Genomic DNA, 24,099 nt, shown 5'->3' with positions numbered 1-24,099 from the left:
TTAAAGGTCATCAGAACCAAGCAGATATTTTGACAGTTAAATGAAATAAAAGACAAACCTCAGGGCAGCAGAAATCTATATAACTGTCACCAACTTTATTTCTCATTCTAGCCAACTTAAGTACCTTGTACTTATGTATTTACACACACATATCTACACACACACACATATATACATATGCATACATACACACACATAAAGCAGATGTGCTTTAAGGGGAAACAGCTGGGATTCACTCATCTACCCACCTATATATATATATATATATATATATATATATATATAAAAAACTGAGAATGTGTGTGTGTGTGTGTGTGTATGTGTGCACCACTAAAACTTGAGAAATAGCCAACCAATTTCATTCAAATTTTACATCTTCAACTTCTTGCCTAATGCGAGCAATCTCTTATCTCTTACACTGTTTTGGTATTGCATGTCAAAAGTGAAACAATAACATCTGTATTGTAATGTGATATAATACTTTCACTATTATATAGGCACAGGAGTGGCTGTGTGGTAAGTAGCTTGCTTACCAACCACATGTAATGACAGCCTTTGAGAAAGAGGGAAAAACCACCTCGTCGAAGACTTGTTGAGGCAAGTGAATTTGAAATCTGAAATCGAAATCGAACCGAATCCGACAACTGGCACCCATGCCAACCTCTCCTTCACTGGACACTAAACTTTGCTTGCAAAGACATGTTGGGGCAAGTGAAATCGAAATCGTAATTGAACCATATTTGATGACTGGCACTTGCGCCGGTGGAGCACTAACAGCACTGTCCGAGCGTGTTCATTGCCAGAACAGCTGTCTAGCTTCCGTGCTAGTGGCCCGTAAGTAGCACCATTTGAGTGTAATCACTACCAGCATCGCCTTCTAGCACTTGTGCTGGTGGCACGTTAGAAAATCATTCGAGCGAGGTCGTTGCCAGTGCCACTGGACTGACTCCCATGCAGGTGGCACGTAAAAAACACCTTTTTGAGTGTGGCTGTTGCCAGTACCGTGACTGGCCCTCGTGCCGGTGGCACGTAAAAGCACCCATTACACTCTCGGAGTGGTTGGCGTTAGGAAGGGCATCCAGCTGTAGAAACCATACCAAATCAGACTGGAATCTGGAGCAGCCTTCTGACTTGCCAGTCCTCAGTCAAACTTAACCAAACTGACAGTTAGGTATTTACATATACAACTAAGTGCTCCAATTATTATTGGTATAAGTGTAAACTTGTAATCCAGATACAGAAGCTGGCAATTTATCCATAATTATCCTCTTTCTCTTTGATTTTCAAAGAGATATTCACATCAGCACGGCAGCTGGCCTCTATAATGATACATATCTTTTCTTGTCCATCCCAAACAACAATATCTGACCTGTTATGCTTACATTTGACAGATGTTTTGATGGAAATAAATAAATAAATAAATAAATGTATATCGACCCAATAGAGGGACCAGCTATCCGAGTTGATAGTACCAGGGTAGATAAAGCAATTAAGAGTATGAAGACCGGGAAAGCCCCCGGCCCATCAGGAATCACTGCAGAGATGCTCAAAATATCTGGCAGTGTTGGCTATAGCCTAGTCACCCGTATTACGAACCAGGTGATACACGAAGGAGTCATACCCTATGACTGGTGTAGCAGCATCATAGTCAACTGCTACAAAGGTAAAGGGGACGCTTTAGATACAAATAATTACAGAGGCATCAAGCTGTTAGATCAGGTTATGAAAGTTACAGAGAGGGTCATAGCCCAACTAATTAGGGAGCGAATCAATTTAGATGAGATGCAGTTTGGGTTCGTGCCAGGTAAAAGCACTACTGATGCCTTATTTCTAGTGAGACAGTTGCAAGAGAAATACCTAGCCAAGGATAAACCTCTGTACCTGGCTTTCGTTGACATGGAGAAAGCCTTTGACAGGGTCCCCCGATCCCTTATCTGGTGGTCAATGAGGAAACTTGGGATAGAAGAATGGCTAGTGAGAGCTGTGCGAGCCATGTACAGAGATGCGGCCAGTAAGGTGAGGGTTGGAAATGAGTACAGCAATGAATTCCGGGTAGAGGTAGGGGTCCACCAAGGTTCCGTCCTCAGCCCCCTATTATTTACCATAGTCCTCCAGGCAATCACAGAGGAGTTCAAGACAGGTTGCCCCTGGGAGCTCCTCTATGCTGATGACCTTGCCCTAATTGCGGAGTCACTATCAGAACTAGAGGAGAAGTTTCAGGTGTGGAAGCAAGGTCTAGAATTGAAGGGCCTTAGAGTCAACCTAGCTAAAACCAAAATCCTAATAAGTAGGAAGGTAGATAAAACACAAACCCCTTCAGGTAGATGGCCCTGCTCAGTATGTAGAAAAGGAGTAGGTAGTAACTCTATAAGATGTACCCGGTGCAAGCTATGGACACATAAGAGGTGCAGCAACATCAAAGGCAGGTTAACTAGCAAGTTAGTTTTTGTTTGTGGCAGATGTTCAGGTGCAATAAAGACTGCAAACAAACAGGAAACAACTTCTATCTCATTCCAGGGTGAAAAACTAGAGGTAGTCGATAGCTTCCACTATCTGGGCGACCAAGTTAGTAGTGGGGGTGGGTGCGCTGAAAGTGTAGCTGCTAGAATAAGAATAGCCTGGGCAAAGTTTAGAGAGCTCTTACCCCTGCTGGCGACAAAGGGACTCTCACTCAGAGTAAAAGGCAGACTGTATGACGCATGCGTACGAACAACCATGCTACATGGCAGTGAAACATGGGCTGTAACTGCTGAGGACATACGTAAGCTCGCAAGGAATGAAGCCAGTATGCTCCGTTGGATGTGTAATGTCAATGTGAATACCCGTCAGAGTGTAAGTATCTTGAGAGAAAAGCTGAACATTAGAAGCATCAGTTGTGGCGTGCAAGAGAGACGATTGCGCTGGTATGGACATGTGGTGAGAATGGAGGAGGATAGCTGCGTGAAAAAGTGCCACACCCTAACAGTTGAGGGAACCCGTGGAAGAGGTAGGCCCAGGAAGACCTGGGCTGAGGTGGTGAGGCAAGACCTTCGTACATTGGGCCTCACCGAGGCGATGACTACGGACCGAGACCTTTGGAAATGGGCTGTGCGTGAGAAGACCCGGCAAGCCAAGTAAGATCGTTGCCAGTGCCCCTGGACTGGTTCTTGTGCGGGTGGCACATGAGATGCACCATTTTGAGCGTGGCCGTTGCCAGTACCGCCTGACTGGCTCCTGTAGGATTTTCGAGCGAGATCGTTGCCAGTGCCCCTGGACTGGCTTGTGCGGGTGGCACATAAAAGACACCATTTCGAGCGTGGCCGTTTTCGTGCGGGTGACACGTAAAAGCACCCACTACACTCTCTGAGTGGTTGGCGTTAGGAAGGGCATCCAGCTGTAGAAACTCTGCCAAATCAGACTGGAGCCTGGTGTTGCCATCCGGTTTCACCAGTCCTCAGTCAAATCGTCCAACCCATGCTAGCATGGAAAGCGGACGTTAAACGATGATGATGATGATGATGATGACGTATGTACGTATGCATGTAAAACTGTGACTAGCAAATGATAGGAAAATATAACTCTGATATGCTCTATGCTTGTTTTATGAAAACGAATAATTAAATACTTTAGACTATGTATCCTAAACTGCCCTTGAAATTTTTTGCTTTGCATTTTTATTCCAAAGCATTCTTTGCAATTAAAAGTTTCAAACATTGGCTGTTCCATTTTCTCCAAATAAAATAGAAAGAAAGAAAGAAAAAAAAACCCACTTCCCCTCTTTTTTAGTGACCAATATAACACTTCACTACATCTCTTGGCTATTAAAAAAACTACTTTGAAGAAGAATTAACTCAAAATGAAAATAACTTCATAGCTTAAGTGTTTCAACAAGTGACAAATGTTTTTCCTGAAAAATTGCTGCCATAGATAACAATCCACTTCATAAGGCTGTAATAAGAGAAGAATAAACATGTAAACAAAAGACTACAACTACCACCATCATTCTCCAACTTGTCTCTCGATAATTATCTCTTATTATCTACATGGACTTACCACCCTTTCTCTCTCTTACATATACACACACTCTCTCTCTCTCTCTCCCTCTATTCCATTTACTCAGATTTCTTTTAATAGGAATATGGAACACTACACTCTTGGAGTGGTTGGCGTTAGGAAGGGCATCCAGCTGTAGAAACTCTGCCAAATCAGATTGGAGCCTGGTGTAGCCATCTGGTTCACCAGTCCTCAGTCAAATCGTCCAACCCATGCCAGCATGGAAAGCGGACGTTAAACGATGATGATGATGATGATGATGATGATGATGATGGAAATATAAAACCTTGAATTAAAAACAAAAATAAAATCAATATATACATAGGAACATAACTAATGAAAGAAACTTATTCCTTGAATAATCTAAAAGTATTATTTATTCTTACTGTCCCTAATTATCATATCTATGGCATCTGGTAGCATCTATTTGGGAGCAAAATGATAGTTTTTGACCAAAACATTTTATTCAAATGAATTAATACAGTCCACTTCATATAAATATAAACATTTTGTAAGTAAAAACTTTCTTCTTTTGAATAAAACGACTGGAGTGTGACACAAAGGAAGACAGAGAGGGAGAGGGAGAGGAAGAGAGGGAGAGGGCGAGGAAGAGAAAGAGGAAGAAGAGAGAGAGGGGGGAAGTGAGTGTGACATTATCATATACAGATAATAATTCTATATTTTTACAATCAGGGCCCATTCATTATTACAATAAAATGTATGCAAAGGTATTACATAGGTGAGAATGAATGAAACAATAAAGAAGGGACAGAGATGATCTCCCAGGGCTATAATAAAAGACACTTGCTCAGGGTGCCATGCAGTGGGACTGAACCCAAAATCACCTGGTTGCAAAGTGAGCTTCTTATCCACACAGCTATGCCAGTGCAGATATATATCTCATTTCTCTCTCTCTATGTATGCATGTTTGTATGTATATATATATATGTATGTATGTATGTATGTATGTATCTATCTATCTAGTTAGCTCTCTCTCTCTCTCTCTGAGTGGTTGGCGTTAGGAAGGGCATCCAGCTGTAGAAACTCTGCCAAATTTAGATTGGAGCCTGGTGTTGCCATCCGGTTTCACCAGTCCTCAGTCAAGTCGTCCAACCCATGCTAGCATGGAAAGCGGACGTTAAACGATGATGATGATATATATATATATATATATATATATACACTCTTTTACTTGTTTCAGTCATTTGACCGTGGCCATGCTGGAGCACCGCCTTTAGTCAACCAAATCAACCCCAGGACTTATTCTTTGTAAGCCTAGTACTTATTCTATCGGTCTCTTTTGCCGAACCGCTAAGTTACGGGGACGTAAACAAACCACCATCAGTTGTCAAGCGATGTTGGGGGGGACAAACACAGACACACAAACACATACATATATATATATATATATATATATATATATATATATATATATATACACACATATATACAACGGGCTTCTTTCAGTTTCCGTCTACCAAATCCACTCACAAGGCTTTGGTCGGCCCGAGGCTATAGTAGAAGACACTTGCCCAAAGTGCCATGCAGTGGTATTAAACCCGGAACCATGTGGTTGGTAAGCAAGCTACTTACCATACAGCCACATATTATATATAGTTTCAATTTGAAATGTAAAATAATAGCAAAGCACCACGCAAAAAATACTGCACATCACGCACAAGAGTTTTCTCCAAGATTTCATTGCCCCAAATTAGTTCTGCATGTTATACATGAATAAATACAGTACTCACAGTCTTGGGTAAACTTTTAACATGATACATGAAACAAAGATGAGTGTTACTGGTTTGGTTGCAACAGTCTTTTGGTTGATTTAATGGTGATGTTTTAGTCATATCTGCAAGGACATTCAACAAAAACAAGAATTATTAGACAACAGTAACAACCATAATGAAAATTGATTAAAATAAATGAGAAAAAACAGCAGAAGCAATAAAGTCATGTGGTTGGTAAGCAAGCTATTTATGCTAATTATTTTATTTTGTGCCTAAATGACGATAAAAATTTTAAAAAAGAGAATACAAGTGAATCAGATTACTATTATAAACAAAATAAAATAATTAGCATAAATAGACAGGCAATCACAACAATAGGAAATTAAAGTGAATAATTATAAATCAGGAATACAAATATTGCAGAGTAATATAATGAGATGAAACAATTCAATTTACTGAGATTATCCATGTAATTAGACCAATTTGCAAAAATCACCAACATCAACTATAAAACAAACGAACACTTACTTTTCTTCATAAAAGCAGCAGCCATACTTGTATCAAGGTCCTGGATAACGTTCAGAGCCATGCAGTTACCGAGATTGCCCTCTTTGATGCTTACAGCAATACAAGTATACCAGTCATCAATGCTAGTCACACGGCAACCACTGATGCTTGTAATTGGGTCCCCTACAACCAGTCCCCTTGGACCAGATACAGCAGAGCCCTTGGAATGTTGAAAAGAAAAAAAAAAAGAGAGAGATAAAGGCTGATGTATAAACTTATGATGATGATGATGATGATGATGATAAATGGGAAATTGGGGAAAGTGCGTAAGGCAGTAATAACACATTCTTCTATTCCTTTTTTTTATTTGTTTCAGCCATTTCACTGCGATCATGCTGGAATACTGCCTTAAAAGGTCATTTTAGTCAAAGAAATTGATCCCAGGACTTATTCCTTGTAAGCCTATTACTTATTTTATCACTCTCTTTTGCTGAATTGCTAAGTTGAGGGGATGTAAACACACCAACATTAGTTGTCAAGCAATATTGGTGGGGGGGGGGATACACAGACACAAAAACACACACATACACACATACAAAGGGCATCTTTCAGTTTCCATCTAACAAATCCACTTACAAGGTTTTGGTTGGCCCGAGGCTATAGTAGAAGGCACAGTGGGACTGAACCCGGAACCATGTAGTTAGGAAGCAAGCAGTCATGCCTGTACCTATACTGATATATATCGATGTATTTAAAAGATTTAATCTTGACTGTAATTAAACTTGGGGGCATATCCAAAGTTTCAATGATACCAAAAATTTCATTTCATAACAAGGTTAATTCTGAACTCCTCAAGCATCTACATTTTGCTTTTTGGCTCCCAAATTTCAGTAGTTACTTGACTAGCTCAGTTTACCTTTCTCTGAAATTAACACCAGTCTTAAATCCTTAGTTTTTGCATTACTTCTCCACCAATACCATTACTTGTCTCTTTGAACTAACTGCACCAGTTACTATCTTCCTTACAGGTATCCTTTAAAGACACACTCACTATAAATATTTTCTATCTTCCCCTCACCTAAAAACTTATTATCATCTCTGCTTTTGTTATTTAACTTAGTCACTGAGCTAATGCTTTCATCTCCTCACTACACTATAATTCTAATTTTAATTGATTGAAATTCTGAAGTTGTTACTCATTTTTGTCAACTAGATTAACATCAGTTACTGAGTAACTGATCTTTGTGGGAGATTAACTAGTGTTGCTCAAAGGCAATCAGTTTATGTTGCTTCCCTCTGTAGGCTATTAGCTGATGTGGTGAATTTCGGTGGGTGATTAACTAGTATTGCTAATCTGTTTCGATTAGCTGGCCTAGCTAATCTTCAAAAACTGGCTAATAATTCTTATCTTTGAAAATTATTAGCTAGTATTGCTAGCTTCATCAAAGATGACTATCTGGTGTTGCTAACATTTGAGGGTTATTAGTTATATGTTGCTAATTTTAATGTTATTAGCTTGTTAGCAACAGGCAAATTTCCTTTTTAAAGTACTATCTTTTGCATCTTCTTTCGTAGCTGGATTGGAACAAACAACTTGCAGACTTTATCTTTCTCCCCCCCCCTCTCTCTTTCCTTTTGTTTTCACTTCTATCTCATTTGACGAGAAAGATCTTATTCTCCATAATATCTTACATGGCCCATTTAACAATCTTTCTCACTCCACCATTGAGTCTTCAAGAATATTTGCCTGAAAAATTGCAAGAATTCCTGATGATTTTGCAAACACTACCAGCAGGCTGCTGGATTCATAAAGGCTGCTTCCTGATCTGCAGATTTTGCTGAGATATTTGATATTAGTTTAATGAGGTAATCTGATTACAAAGTAGAATGATGACAGTGAGCCAGAATGAGGCAGTGGTGAAGGCATTTTGAAGAACATATACAAGTTATTGCTGTCAAAGAACTGACTCCATAAAAAAACTCTCATATACGGTAATATGGTAAATACTTCTGATACTTCTGTTACCACTACCAAATTTCTAAAAGGTATTTTCTGCATGCTTGCAGAAACTAAACACACGTGCATCAGGGTAGCAGTTAGGCATGCTACTAGGCAGTCACTTAAACTAGTCCTATCTTACCATTTATATTGTATTATATCCTTGACAGAGATATTTAACAACCAATAGTCTATGACCATCTAGTTTACATCTAGATACTATAATAATGGATAACCACACTAGCAGTAGCATTTCTAGGTAGGTTGTTGCAATAATAATATCTATTTTGCAGAGTATCAGCGTCATCATTTCTGTTCAGTGTTTTTATTCTTTTACTTGCTTCAATCATTTTTCTGTGGCTATGCTGAAGCACCACTTTAAAGGGTTTTACTTGACGAAATTGACTCCAGGACTAAGGTGACAAGCTGGCAGAAACATTAGCATGCCAGATGAAATGCTTAGAGGCATTTTGTCTCCCTTTACGTTCTGTGTTCAAATTCAGCTGTGGTCAACTTTGCTTTTCATCCTTTCGGGGTCGATAAATTAAGTACCAGTTGTGTACTGGGGGTCAATTTAATCGACTCCCCCAAAATTTCAGGCCTCATGCCTAGAGTAGATAAGAAATTGACCCCAGGACTTATTCTGTTAAATTATGGGGACATAAAAACACCAACATCGGTTGTAAAATGATGATGGTGGAGACAAACACAGACAGAGACACACTTAAATATGTACAAATATATATGTGATAGGCTTCTTTTAGTTTCCGTCTACCAAATCCACTCACAAGACTTTGGTCAGCCTGAGGCTATAGAAGAAGACACTTGCCCAAGATGCCACACAATGGGACTAAACCCAGAACCATGTGGTTGGGAAGCAAGCTTCTTACCACACAACCGCACCTGCACTTAACAATATATTTCAAAATAAATATAAAATGCACCTAAAAAATATTTGGAGATTGGTCCAAAGTAATCAGTCTAAATTAATAATTCAATCTTTCATCTTTTACTTGTTTCGGTCATTAGACTGTGGCCACCAGGTTGAAGAATTTTAGTCAAACAAAACAACTCCAGCACTTATTTATTTGTATTAAGCCTGATATTTATTCTATTGGTCTCTTTTGCTGAACTATGTAACAAGGATGTAAACATACCAACACCAGTTGTCAAGTGGTGGTGGAGGACAAACACAGACACAAAAACACACATACACATGCGCGCGCGTGTACACATGATGGGCTTCTTTCAGTTTCTGTTTATCAAATTCTCTCAGAAGGCATTGTTTGGTCCAAGACTGTGGTAGAGGACACTTGTCCAAGCAGTGGGACTGAACTCAGACCCATGTGGTTTGAAAGGAAACGTAGCACAAAGCCATGCCTGCACCTGTACCACACTTTTAAATATTAATAAAAACAAAGAAAATTTAAAATATAACTGAATTGTTTCATTCTCTGAAAATTATGATTAACATCATCATCATCATCATCATCATCGTTTAACGTCCGCTTTCCATGCTAGCATGGGTTGGATGATTTGACTGAGGACTGGTGAAACCGGATAGCAACACCAGGCTCCAATCTAAATTTGGCAGAGTTTCTACAGCTGGATGCCCTTCCTAATGCCAACCACTCAGAACAATTTTCTGTTATGATAGGAAACTGTTCTGAACACTTCAAATTAAACAAATAAGGGATTGATATCACTCACTTGTACTACATAGCTGACCACCACTGAGTTTCCAATCGTGTAGAATGGCAACAGACATGTAGGCAACAGCAGTAAAACCAGCAATGCCGCAAGTACAATAATGAAGTTGTGCCAGACACCAGCACAGTATATTCGCAGTTGTCGAATTGGTGCTATCACTTTCAGATGCTCAGTGGACATCTCAACAAAGGCTCCTGGATACAGTATCAAGATGAAAAATCCAAAACCGTTCACATGGACTTGTTCCCTAGCAAAAATTAAGAAATAACATTTGATATGCTGACATTTTAGATATCAACAATTAAATTAATATACATCCTTGAAATGACATTAGATTAAAATAATTATGTGCAGAGAGACATTAGATTAAAATAATTATGAGAGAGAGAGAGAACAAAGAGTTTGGTAAGTATAGCTCTGGGGTACAATGTTTGAGAATTATAGAAGTGACACCATTAGGACTAGTGGACTTGTTTGTTTAAAGTGAGTGGAAGTACTTTTCGACTAGATTTTGTTGGATGTGATAGCAAGTGTATCACTGATGTATGAATTTAATCAATAATATAAACTAGATATAGTAAAACTTTCACTTCAGTAGCATTGTACTGCAAAGACTAAAATCAAACACAAAAGAACAGAACTGTGTGTAAATTAGAACAAGGATCAACATTACCTGACAGCTGCAAGAGCATGACCAAATTCATGAAGAATTCCACAAATTAAAAGAGTCAGTAAATAGTATGACATCTGGCTTGTAGGTAAGTTCACACCTGGCATCTGGAAATATATTTTCAATATAAAATAACTTAAGTTACAGTAAACGGGACCCATTGGTACTATTATTTTATTGATTTCAGTCATTGGAAAAGAGTCATATTGGGATATCATCTTAAAGGTATGGTTGATTACATCATTTCTAGTACTTGACGGTTACTTATTTACATTGATGGCAAGCTTTTGTGTGTGTGTGTGTGTGTGTGTGTGTGAGAGAGAGAGAGAGAGAGAGAGAGAGTCCAGGAATCAAAACCACAATCTTATGTTTTTGAGTCCAACACCCAAACCACTAAGCCACGTACCTCCACATGATGATGATGATGTTAACACACACTGTTATAACTTCCCATTTATCGTTTTCCAAAATGATCTCTGATGCATGTCAAGTTTTTAAATAGTTCGTTTTAATATACTACGTGTATTAAATGAATATACAGCTAGCAAATAATAAATAATTGCTTGAAAATTTGACAGATACAGAGTTTAGCAGATATGTAACAGAAATAGCAGAGATCAGGAGAGAGGGGAAACATCAACCATTTCTGTTGATTCTCAATATATTACTGGTAGTATATTTTGACTCTGAGAGACTATTAACAAGTAGAGAATCTCTCTCTCTCTCTCTCTGTGTGCATGTTAATATTTGTAAACATATTCTTCCACCCTACAACAATATTGGATACAACACATTTTCAAAGTGAAGCTCTTACAAATGTAAGCAAAATAATGTTGGTGTCCAAGAAAGGTCTATAGATCACAATGTACAATAGATTTTGCCACAAGAAGTAAAAAATATATAGAAGGGATATCTTAAGTGTTGTTATGAGATATGTAAGTTGGCAAATAAATCCTGTACATATATTTCAGTAAATATACAAAAGTAAAACTGATTTCTTATATTGGCATAAGTAGCAGCCATAGTCATTTCAATTGATTCTCAGTATACTATTGGTACCAAATTTTGGCTCTGTGAAGAGATGAGCTGCAAAGTCAAATTCAGCTGAATTTGAACTAAGAACATGAAGGGACGTACCTAAATGCTGCAAGGCCTTTTTATTAGAGTTTTGATAATTCTATCATCCATCAACCTTTAAAAATTAATATTGATGGCTTATAAAATTATTATAGTTGTTATACAGAACATTTTTCAGTTTCTTTGGATGAGCCAAGAAAGCTAGAAAATATTTCATATCATTTCAAAAAATTGTTAAATGATTTTCATACTCAAACCTATAAGACTGAAGACTATATTTAAGATTAAACAACAACAACAACAACAACCAATGTCACTGCAACCACTTCCATTATCTGATAAATCAAAACAACATACCACTGGTGTTAATACTTGCTGGTCGACAGGCTGTTGACTTAAAGTGTTGAAAACCATCAGAGTGAGAACAAACAAAGATATCACCATGGAAATCAAACCAAAAGCAACACCAAATGAAAACCACATATGCATGAAGAGAGGCTTGAACTGACCGAGACGGAGAAATAGTCGATTGAAACATGTTGTGTACCAGCGTAGCTGACCGATGGAAATGGAAATACCTGTCTCTTCCAATAGACGAAGATAATGTAATGCAGTCAAATGGTAACTCTGCAAAGAGAAGACAAAATAAAAAGTAGTATCACATAAAAATCATGATAGTCCATAATTTGACACAGGCATTGCACTACTAGTTTAAAATTTGTGTATATGAATTGTTTATCATCTGGTCAATTAACACATACACTATATGATATATAGCCAAACTTGTATATATATATATATATATATATATATATATATATATATATATATGTATATATATTAATTTAGTGACTGGAGTAAAACGCATATGTTAACTGCATACTTTTATTTCCAACATATGTTTCGAAGATTACAAATTATACCTTCCATAGGAATCGGTGATGTTAAGAATGTAATCTTCTCTTCAGGGAAATGCATGGGAACCAGCTTAAATGTAAGACATTTTAACCGAATATGAGAACTGTAGTTGGAGAAGGTTGTTACGTAATTTATTTGAAAAAGCCGTTGGAGATTGGGACGCTACCAGACAGTTGGACAAGAAGGGAAGAAAAGAAGGAAAGAAAAAAAGAAAGAAAATATATATATAGACTGGTTTTTGTGCAGGTGGCACGTAAAATACACCATTTTGAGCGTGGCCGTTGCCAGTACCGCCTGACTGGCCTTTGTGCCGGTGGCACGTAAAAGCACCCACTACACTCTCGGAGTGGTTGGTGTTAGGAAGGGCATCCAGCTGTAGAAACTCTGCCAAATCAGATTGGAGCCTGGTGTAACCATCTGGTTCACCAGTCCTCAGTCAAATCATCCAACCCATGCTAGCATGGAAAGCGGACGTTAAACGATGATGATGATGATGATGATATTTATTTTCTGGAGGGTATGAATTACATTCTTCATTATTGAATTGTTTAATAGTGAGTTTTCTCTAAATTATATATATATATATATATATATATGTATGTATATACTCACACACACACACACACGTGTGTGTATGTGTGTATATATATATATATATATATATACTGACATATATATATATTTATATATATATATATATATATATATATATATATATATATACATATATATATACATACATACATACATATATATATATATACACATACACACACACACATATACACACACACACACACATATATATACAAATATATCATCATCATCATCGTTTAACGTCCGCTTTCCATGCTAGCATGGGTTGGACGATTTGACTGAGGACTGGTGAAACCGGATGGCAACACCAGGCTCCAGTCTGATTTGGCAGAGTTTCTACAGCTGGATGCCCTTCCTAACGCCAACCACTCAGAGAGTGTAGTGGGTGCTTTTACGTGTCACCCGCACGAAAACGGCCACGCTCGAAATGGTGTCTTTTATGTGCCACCCACACAAGCCAGTCCAGGGGCACTGGCAACGATCTTGCTCGAAAATCCTACAGGAGCCAGTCAGGCGGTACTGGCAACGGCCACGCTCAAAATGGTGCATCTCATGTGCCACTCGCACAAGAACCAGTCCAGGGGCACTGGCAACGATCTTACTTGGCTTGCCGGGTCTTCTCACGCACAGCACATTTCCAAAGGTCTCGGTCAGTAGTCATCGCCTCGGTGAGGCCCAATGTACGAATGTCTTGCCTCACCACCTCAGCCCAGGTCTTCCTGGGCCTACCTCTTCCACGGGTTCCCTCAACTGTTAGGGTGTGGCACTTTTTCACGCAGCTATCCTCATCCATTCTCACCACATGTCCATACCAGCGCAATCGTCTCTCTTGCACGCCACAATTGATGCTTCTAATGTTCAGCTTTTCTCTCAAGATACTTACACTCTGACGGGTATTCACATTGACATTACACATCCAACGGAGCATACTGGCTTCATTCCTTGCGAGCTTACGTATGTCCTCAGCAGTTACAGCCCATGTTTCACTGCCATGTAGCATGGTTGTTCGTACGCATGCGTCATACAGTCTGCCTTTTACTCTGAGTGAGAGTCCCTTTGTCGCCAGCAGGGGTAAGAGCTCTCTAAACTTTGCCCAGGCTATTCTTATTCTAGCAGCTACACTTTCAGCGCACCCACCCCCACTACTAACTTGGTCGCCAAGATAGCGGAAGCTATCGACTACCTCTAGTTTTTCACCCTGGAATGAGATAGAAGTTGTTTCCTGTTTGTTTGCAGTCTTTATTGCACCTGAACATCTGCCACAAACAAAAACTAACTTGCTAGTTAACCTGCCTTTGATGTTGCTGCACCTCTTATGTGTCCATAGCTTGCACCGGGTACATCTTATAGAGTTACTACCTACTCCTTTTCTACATACTGAGCAGGGCCATCTACCTGAAGGGGTTTGTGTTTTATCTACCTTCCTACTTATTAGGATTTTGGTTTTAGCTAGGTTGACTCTAAGGCCCTTCAATTCTAGACCTTGCTTCCACACCTGAAACTTCTCCTATATATATATATATATATATATATATATATATATATATATATATATATATGTATATACTTATGTATATATATAGATAGATATATATACATATATATACATATGTGTATATATATATAAATATAAATATTAATATTTCTAAGTCTCTCTAAAGGAGACTACGGCAGCGGTACTGGATATTAATAGTTATCACCAAGCCAGCATGGCAGTTCCAAAATTAGGACGAAAGCTGCCGTGAATTAGCTCCAAGAAGCCATCGCCTCTAGCTAGCTATGTGACTCACGAACCTGTGTCTATTATAACCTTTGAACAGGGGAGGTATACATATATATATAATATATATACACACACACACACACAAACATATATATATACACACATATACATACATATATATATATATATATATATATATATATATTTAAAATTATAATACAGAGTATCAAGAGATACCACCACGCTGAAAAAATAGCAGTGAAATCCTGACTCTAAACTTTAGAGTCAGGATTTGACTGCTATTTTTTCAGTGTGGTGGTATCTCTTGATACCCTGTATTATAATTTTAAATAATTATTACTTTTGATGGTTTTTATTCCCATGCTGACCACTTGATAGGATCAATATTTTAAATATCGATCTTATCCTTATTTATATAAATATATATATATATATATATGTATAGATAGATACATATACCCTTGAAAGTGTATGTATATGTATGTATGTATATATGTATGTGTGTCTATGTGTGCATGTATGTATGTTTATATATATATAGTCTCATATGCATATATGTGTGTATGTATATATACATATGTGCATACCAATTTGTAAAAATGAATTCATGATCATACATACCTTTTGCACACAACCATGTGTGTGCAATGCCTTATGTAAGCACTGTATGGCAGTGTGTACATGTATTCATGTGTTTGTGTGTGCTCACATGTATGGTTATGTATGCGTGCATGTGCACATTCATGTATATATGCTTGCATGTTCATGTGTTTGTGAGTTTGCTTACATGTATGCATGCATATGTATTAAACAGCAGAGCATGTATATATCTGTACATCGTTGCTAGTGCCCCTGGACTGGCTCTTGTGCGGGTGGCACATAAAATACACCATTTTGAGCGTGGCTGTTGCCAGTACCGCCTGACTGGCCTTCGTGCGGGTGACACATAAAAGCACCCACTACACTCTCTGAGTGGTTGGCGTTAGGAAGGGCATCCAGCTGTAGAAACTCTGCCAAATCAGATTGGAGCCTGGTGTTGCCATCCGGTTTCACCAGTCCTCAGTCAAATCGTCCAACCCATACTAGCATGGAAAGCGGACGTTAAACGACGATGATGATGATGATGATGTGTGCACAAATATTTGTGTGTATATTTATGTATTTACTACTGGGACCCATGAATATTTCATGGCATTAATGGTAAACTTACTGGGTTATTTCTGAAATCTGTCTCTAAAAAACCTGAAAGGGTAGCCTGTGTTGTCATCATCATCATCATCATCATCATCGTTTAACGTCCGCCTTCCATGCTAGCATGGGTTGGACGATTTGACTGAGGACTGGTGAAACCGGATGGCAACACCAGGCTCCAATCTAATTTGGCAGCGTTTCTACAGCTGGATGCCCTTCCTAACGCCAACCACTCAGAGAGTGTAGTGGGTGCTTTTACGTGTCACCCGCACGAAAACGGCCACGCTCGAAATGGTGTCTTTTATGTGCCTCCCGCACAAGCCAGTCCAGGGGCACTGGCAACGATCTCGCTCGAAAATCCTACAGGAGCCAGTCAGGCGGTACTGGCAACGGCCACGCTCAAAATGGTGCATCTCATGTGCCACCCGCACAAGAACCAGTCCAGGGGCACTGGCAACGATCTTACTTGGCTTGCCGGGTCTTCTCACGCACAGCACATTTCCAAAGGTCTCGGTCAGTAGTCATCGCCTCGGTGAGGCCCAATGTACGAAGGTCTTGCCTCACCACCTTAGCCCAGGTCTTCCTGGGCCTACCTCTTCCACGGGTTCACTCAACTGTTAGGGTGTGGCACTTTTTCACGCAGCTATCCTCATCCATTCTCACCACATGTCCATACCAGCGCAATCGTCTCTCTTGCACACCACAACTGATGCTTCTAATGTTCAGCTTAAGTTAGTCATTCATCTGCTAATCATTGAAAAGTGAAGGAAACTGGAATACGATGATTACTTAATGCACTTTATATATATATTTTATCTATAAAGCTCAATTTAATTTTAATTTTTTATAAATTGATTTTAATTGAGTTTTTACCTGTAATTTTGGATTTTGTCCCTAATATCATTATTATATATATATATATATATATATATATATTGTGCACAATTTTATAGACTTAATACACAGCACTCTCCCTCTTTCTCTCTCCCTCTTTGCCTTACCTTCTTTTTCTCTCCTTTTTCTTTCACTCTTCATCTTTCCCTTCAACTAATCACATGAAAGCATTGCAAACAGGCTAAGTAACGGAGGAAAAAAAAACTTAAACCAAAAAAAAAAAAATTACACATTTCACTCACCTCCCCCTCCCCTTCTTCCCCTTCAACTAATCAGGTGGAAGCATTACAGATGGGCTAAGTAACGTAGAAACAAGCACAATTATTATAAGATGACTGCGTACATATGTGCTTTAAACACATGCACAAGTGTGTGCAGGCATAATTACTCTGCTCTATAGAACCCCACCCACAACACGCCAAATTGTATCTTTTACAAATACTTGTATCCATTGCTACTGCCTGCTTGCATGTGTATGCCTAAGTGTGTGTATGAATGTATATACATCCATATACACACGAGTTTACATGTGTGCTTGGTTGTATAACTTCATATGCACATACGTATGTGTATATGCATATATGCATGTATGTATGTATATACATGTGTATACATATATATATGTATGTGTATACGTATATATGTATGTGTATACGTATATACATATGATTATATGTATGTGTATACGTATGTATATGAATGTATATACATACATATACGTATGTATATGAATGTATATACATACATACGTAAACTTGTGAGTATATACATACATATACACACAAGTTTACGTGTGTGTGCTTGTATGTATAACTTCATATGCACATATGTATGTATATACGTATATGCATACATACATATGTACGTATGTCTATATGTATGTGTATACATATAGACATATGTGTATGAATGTATATGGAGAGCGGACGTTAAACGACGACGACGATACACACGAGTTTACACGTGCGTATGACTTCATATGCATATATGTATGCATATATGTATGTGTGTATGTATATATGCACATGTGCATATATACATGTAACAGGAAGGAGAAGGAAAAGGAAAAAAGGACTGGTTTTATTTTCTTTTCTTTATATTCTTTCTTTATCTGTACAAATGCCATTGTACATTATCCTATTATATTACATTATTTTACTTCATTTTACCTTTTTTTCATTCCATTATATTATTTCTTACTTTTTAATTATGTTTATAATTCTTACGATATTATTTACAAAGTCACTATCATTATTATCCATATTCTTTTAATATAACCCCTTTTTTTAAAAATTATAACCCCCCCTTTTTTTTCATAATTTTTTATTATAATTTGTCTCTTATTATTATCCTTTTGCTTCCATCATCATCAATTAACATCTATTGTCCATGCAGGCATGGATTGGACAGTTTGACCAGTGTGGCAAGCTGGGGGAGGAGGGGGGATGCACCAGACTCCAGTCTGATTTGGCATGGTTTCTATGGCTGAATACCTTCCCTAAGGCCAGCCACTCCGAGAGGTGTAATGGGTGCTTTTATGTGCAACCAGCACGGGTACCAGTTGCGTGACACCAGTATCCACCACGACTGCGATTTTGTTTGGCTTAATGGGTCATATATTTTTTTATTGTATGCTCTTTACTTCTTTATTTATTTATTGATAGGATGACCACTATTATAAACCCACCCACCCTGACCCTATAGTAGAATCTCAAACTCTGTGTCTCTATCACATATCCCTATGTCAATAAAGTAGGCAGATACAAGGCTGTTAAATAAGTAAATATATAAATAACTGGGTGGCCTTATATTTTGCATTTCACCCTAAAACTCTTGTTCATTTGAATTAAAAGATAAAAGATGAAAACAGTTTTTTTCTAATATTGTAATGTCTCTATTAATCAATTAAAAATCTGTTGGAAACAGCTGTAGTGAATTGACACATTATTCATCTGTTGTTATTTATTTATTTACTAGCATACCCATGTTGGCAAAAATGCCAACAGTTTTATTAATGATATAAAATGGCACATCAACACAATGGGGAAAACAATAAATGTCAGCAATCCAGTAAATATATGTACATACACAGAATTGAAGCACCTGAAGAATCAGACAAGATTGTAATGTCTCAGTTGAAACTATCACCTACTTGATGTATGTTTGTGTGTGTCTGTATATATATATATATACACGCACACAAATGTATGTAGATATTTATATACATATATATGTACATATAACGAAATATAAGCATACATATATACGTATATATATATATATATATATATATATATATATATATACTACACTCTCTGAGTGGTTGGCGTTAGGAAGGGCATCCAGCTGTAGAAACTCTGCCAAATCAGACTGGAGCCTGGTGTTGCCATCCGGTTTCACCAGTCCTCAGTCAAATCGTCCAACCCATGCTAGCATGGAAAGCGGACGTTAAACGATGATGATGATATATATATATATATATATATATATATATATATATATATATATATATATATATATATATATATACACATATATACATACACAAACACAAACACACACACAAATATATATATATATATATATATACACATATATACATACACAAACACAAACACACACACAAATATATATATATATATATATATATATATATATATATATATATATATACGGTTTAGATATAGATTCAAGGCTTGTATATGGTACTTATGCGAAGGTACCCGAATATCGCATCCCAAAGGGATGGGTGATTAAAATCAACTAAAAAAGAAAACCTTACAACAAAAAAACCCTTATGATGTAAATATGTTCATAATTCAAAAGACGATGAAATTAATAGGGAAAGTCTGAAGGCTGTTTTGCCTAACATTATTAAGCATACGTAAATTTCATCCATCTAATTGGCTATACAAATGCTCATGCAAAACAACTTTTTGCGCTGCCCTGATTATACATAGCAAGAGCTAGGATGGCAATTTCTGATGAAGCAATTGCTGGCGATCTGTTACTACACAGTTCTGCCAGAATTCTATCAGATTGGACAGTAGATGTTCAAAGTAGCTTCTGGAATGTGGTGAATTGCTGCAATATGTTGCTGTCTTTTTAAACCTGTTGCTTTCTTTCCCCAACAAGCTCTCTTCTTTGGAGGCATAATTTATGTAGATATTAAACAGAACAACAAAAGTTATAACAGATGGCAGGGTCGGTAGTTTTCACATTTCGGTAATTTTTCAGATTAACACCTGCACGATTACCTAAACCTAACCCTAAAACCCTAAACCTAACCCTAATCCCAACCCTAACTCTAATACTGTAACCATAACACTAACCCTAATCCTAACCCCTAACTGTAACTCTAAAACCCTAACCCTAACCCTGACCCTAAAATCCTAACCCTAACACCCTAGTGAAAATCGTGCGGGTGTTAATCTGAAAAATTACCCACATTTCTAATGAAGTTCACTGATTTGCAATGTGTTGTCCTGTCTACATAAGCTCCATAGTTTGTATATTTACAAAACATTGATGAACATGAGTTATATTGTAGTGAATGCTTGTGTGTATGTGCACGTGTATGCATTTGAGAGAGCGAGAGAGAAGAGGGAGAGAGGAAGAGAGAGAGAGAGAGAGAGAGAGAGGGGGAGAAAGGAATAGAGAACGGGAGCAATGAAGAGAGAGAAAGAGAGGAAGGAAGAACGGAAGACAGTTATAAAATAGCAGTGCATGCACGTGTTTATTTAAGAAACACACACAAAGTAAATCTTATATCTATAATGTTGATGTGTGTATGTTGTTGTTACAGATCACGTATGTGTGGTTGTGTGTGTTTTTACGTTTCTATGTTATGAAAAATATGTTAGAGGTAGAGGGATAGAAGAAAGCTATTAAATGGGAAACAGGAAGAACGAAGGTATTGGAATCTATTAGTAAAATTCCAATACCCATTGGATATTGGAATCTTAATAATGGATATTCAAAGGCATCGACCAATCTTAAAAACAATTGGACTTTACTCACAAGGTATTGGAATCTTATATGTACACCATTCTGCCTAAACAATGGATTTACAAATACAATATCCTTACATCCACTCTCTATTTCCTATCTTAACTAAACTAACTATTGCTTAATCATCCTCTCACACCGTCTCCGATGAAGGGATATAATAAATATCCTGGAAACAGCTGTAAAACATTCTATTTATAAATGTTCTATATTATACACAGCCTTGGTTTTTTTTATCTCATTACAAAAAGTAAATCCTTATATTCACACGCTGATATATGATCTATGTTGGACCCCTTATTCGCATAACCACCGAACCTAGAGCTTAACTGTGGTCTATCCATAGCATTTACTCAGCATTACCTGAAACCTTTGGGTCTAATTGACACCACTATCGCTCATAACCTAAATATATATATATATATATATATATATATATATATATGTATGTATAATCACATTGAGAGCACCGGTTCTCATCTGATCACCAAAGTTAAGCAACGTCGAGCCTAGTGAGTACTTAGATGGGTGACCACTTGGGAAACCTAGGTACTGTAAGCGTCACACACTTTATAGGCGCAGGAGTGGCTGTGTGTGCTTCCCAAACACATGGTTCCGGGTTCAGTCCCACTGCGTGGTACCTTGGGCAAGTGTCTTCTACTACAGCCTCGGGCCGACCAAAGCCTTGTGAGTGGATTTGGTAGGCGGAAACTGAAAGAAACCTGTCGTATATATGTATATTTGTGTGTCTGTGTTTGTCCCCCCAACATCGCTTGACAACCGATGCTGGTGTGTTTACGTCCCCGTAACTTAGCGGTTCGGCAAAATTAACCGATAGAATAAGTACTAAGCTTACAAAGAATAAGTCCTGGGGTCGATTTGCTCGACTAAAGGCGGTGCTCCAGCATGGCCACAGTCAAATGACTGAAACAAGTAAAAAGAGTAAAAAAAAGAAAGATATATATATATATATATATTTATATATAACTAGATAAATACATATATATATATATGTGTGTGTGTGTGTGTGTGTGTGTGTGTATATATATATATATATATATATATATATATATATATATATATATATATATATATATATATATATATATATATATATATATATATACATGCACATATATATATATATATATGGGAAAAAGAGAACTGCGCGTAATTTTGACGAAATGGAGAATGTATAAAACACTGAAACGAAAAAGAATATTTTCTCCAAGAGAAAACACGTAACTTAAAAAGTATTTAATTGGAAACAACAGTGAAAAATACATTAATTACAAAAAGTAATAAATATGAGTCAGCAAAAACCCACTTGCCATATTTACAAACACAGCACCTATTATAGTAAAGATAATTTCGTTTCGGTATTTCATGTAAGCGACAATTCAGTATTTTTTGTAATTACGCTGTAACTGTACAATAAAAACTGTTTAATGCAATGAATTCGGAGGAAACAAAAAAATATATACGGTACCTTAAAAAATGCATCGATTAGATAAAGAGATGACCAGAAACCAAGAAGAAGAGCTATCCAAGTAGTTTGCAGCATTTTGAGAATAATTTGATGTCTTTTTCTCACGCGTTAAATTCTTTCATCGACTTTGTTATTGTTTCTGTTTCGATTTCTGTTTCATTAGTAAAGAATATATAAATCAAACAAGTTGACTGTTTCTAGAATTATTCTTAGAGTGTGTAGACGGATAATTTAGAATCCTTGAATTGTTTAGTGATATCGAGCAAAAGGTTTTCATTAAAAACATTTCCATATTTTTTGATTTGAACAACAGTTGGTGAACAAAGAAACGGTGAAGAAGGGCACCTGAAAATCTGAAGCATTTTCGTGATAATGTTTTAAGATGTAAAATTAAAGTTGCTCGGTTTGTGTCTTCCTTCCTTGCATTTTAAGTGACTTAGGAATTAGTAAGATTTGTAGCTATTTCTCATGAATAAATTCGATGGGGGGGTGGGGAATTCCATTTTATTTTCTTGCCGACGCAATATGGCAGTATCTATGTAATGTAAGGAAAGTATCTGCCTCTCCTGGACTCTTAAATGTTTCTCAGGAACACGATGGCAGAAAGTAGTGTTTATTGGGAATTATCCTACTCTCTCTATTTACGACATACTATGTAAACAACGGATGATAATATTTAAGCTCCTGCCATCTTGTAATCAACGAGAAACCAGCTGATGGTCTGTAAACATTTTAAGACTAAAGACAAATTAAATAATACTAATTTGTATATGTTATTTCTCATAAAATCTTTCAGTCTCCAAATATTCACTTTACTCTGCGTCTGCTAAATCCTAACAGGTAATTATTTTTATAAATTAGCTTTTTTTATATATATATACATGAGGTACAGTTCAATAACTGCTCTCAATCATTGGAAATCCAACTTACCTGTAATTAGCATGAGTTAATTGTTACTTAACATATTGGATAATAGACGCACATGCATAGAAATATCTATATCTACATATAGACATATTCGAACTTATAGGGAAGGTGTCTCGAAAGTAAATATATTTGTTATTCTTGAATAAGACTCCATTCGTCGCCGCCTAATGTTAAATGTATAATGCCAGGCTGACATAACGGTTTATTTTCCGAAAATGTAGTTTCAGTATTACTAATGAAATTCATTTGTTGCCGCTAGTCTTTTATTCAGTGTTTTGGTTGTTGATACACGCTTTGTACACTATTAGCTTTTCAGCAAGAGTTGTCACCACTTGTAAATAACAGGAAGTGATATGATGTGGTAACACGTTTTTATGACTTAGCATTTGTTTATAAATATTTAGAGGTCAGATGGATATAGAAAATGACTTGTAACAATAGATAGACTTACAATGTGGCTTCTATAAAATTGTTTCCGATCATGTATATTTTATGTAGGTAGTAGGTTACTGTTTTTCCCCAAGTCATCCCTGAGCACCTGTTTTTTTTTATTCAACATTATCTAATATCTATCTTTTCAAGGGTGGTAGGATGTGATTTGGC

The 24,099-nt window shown here is 37.2% G+C and overlaps 1 protein-coding gene across 2 annotated transcripts in view; it reads right to left on the bottom strand.

Annotated features, from left to right (window-relative positions):
* Positions 1-23,799, bottom strand: part of LOC106881390 (membrane-bound transcription factor site-2 protease) — a 30,070-nt gene extending 6,271 nt beyond the window's left edge. Inside the window, exons 1-7 of one of the 2 annotated variants that reach the window (XM_089358343.1) lie at positions 23,500-23,799; positions 22,570-22,720; positions 12,086-12,355; positions 10,655-10,758; positions 9,982-10,228; positions 6,294-6,492; positions 5,784-5,887 (exon numbers count right to left, since the gene is read on the bottom strand). In XM_089358343.1, the coding sequence (XP_089214469.1) occupies positions 5,784-5,887; positions 6,294-6,492; positions 9,982-10,228; positions 10,655-10,758; positions 12,086-12,355; positions 22,570-22,644 (999 nt within the window). In that variant the 5' untranslated portion in view covers positions 22,645-22,720; positions 23,500-23,799. Of the gene's footprint in view, positions 1-5,783; positions 5,888-6,293; positions 6,493-9,981; positions 10,229-10,654; positions 10,759-12,085; positions 12,356-22,569 lie in introns of both variants that reach the window. The other variant, XM_014931766.3, reaches the window with a different exon arrangement.
* Positions 23,800-24,099: the final 300 nt, after the last annotated feature.

Source organism: Octopus bimaculoides, chromosome 10 (genome assembly GCF_046866305.1).
Source record: "Octopus bimaculoides isolate indiv1 chromosome 10, ASM4686630v1, whole genome shotgun sequence".
NCBI lineage: Eukaryota > Metazoa > Mollusca > Cephalopoda > Octopoda > Octopodidae > Octopus > Octopus bimaculoides.
This window is presented reverse-complemented; position numbering and strand designations above follow the sequence as displayed.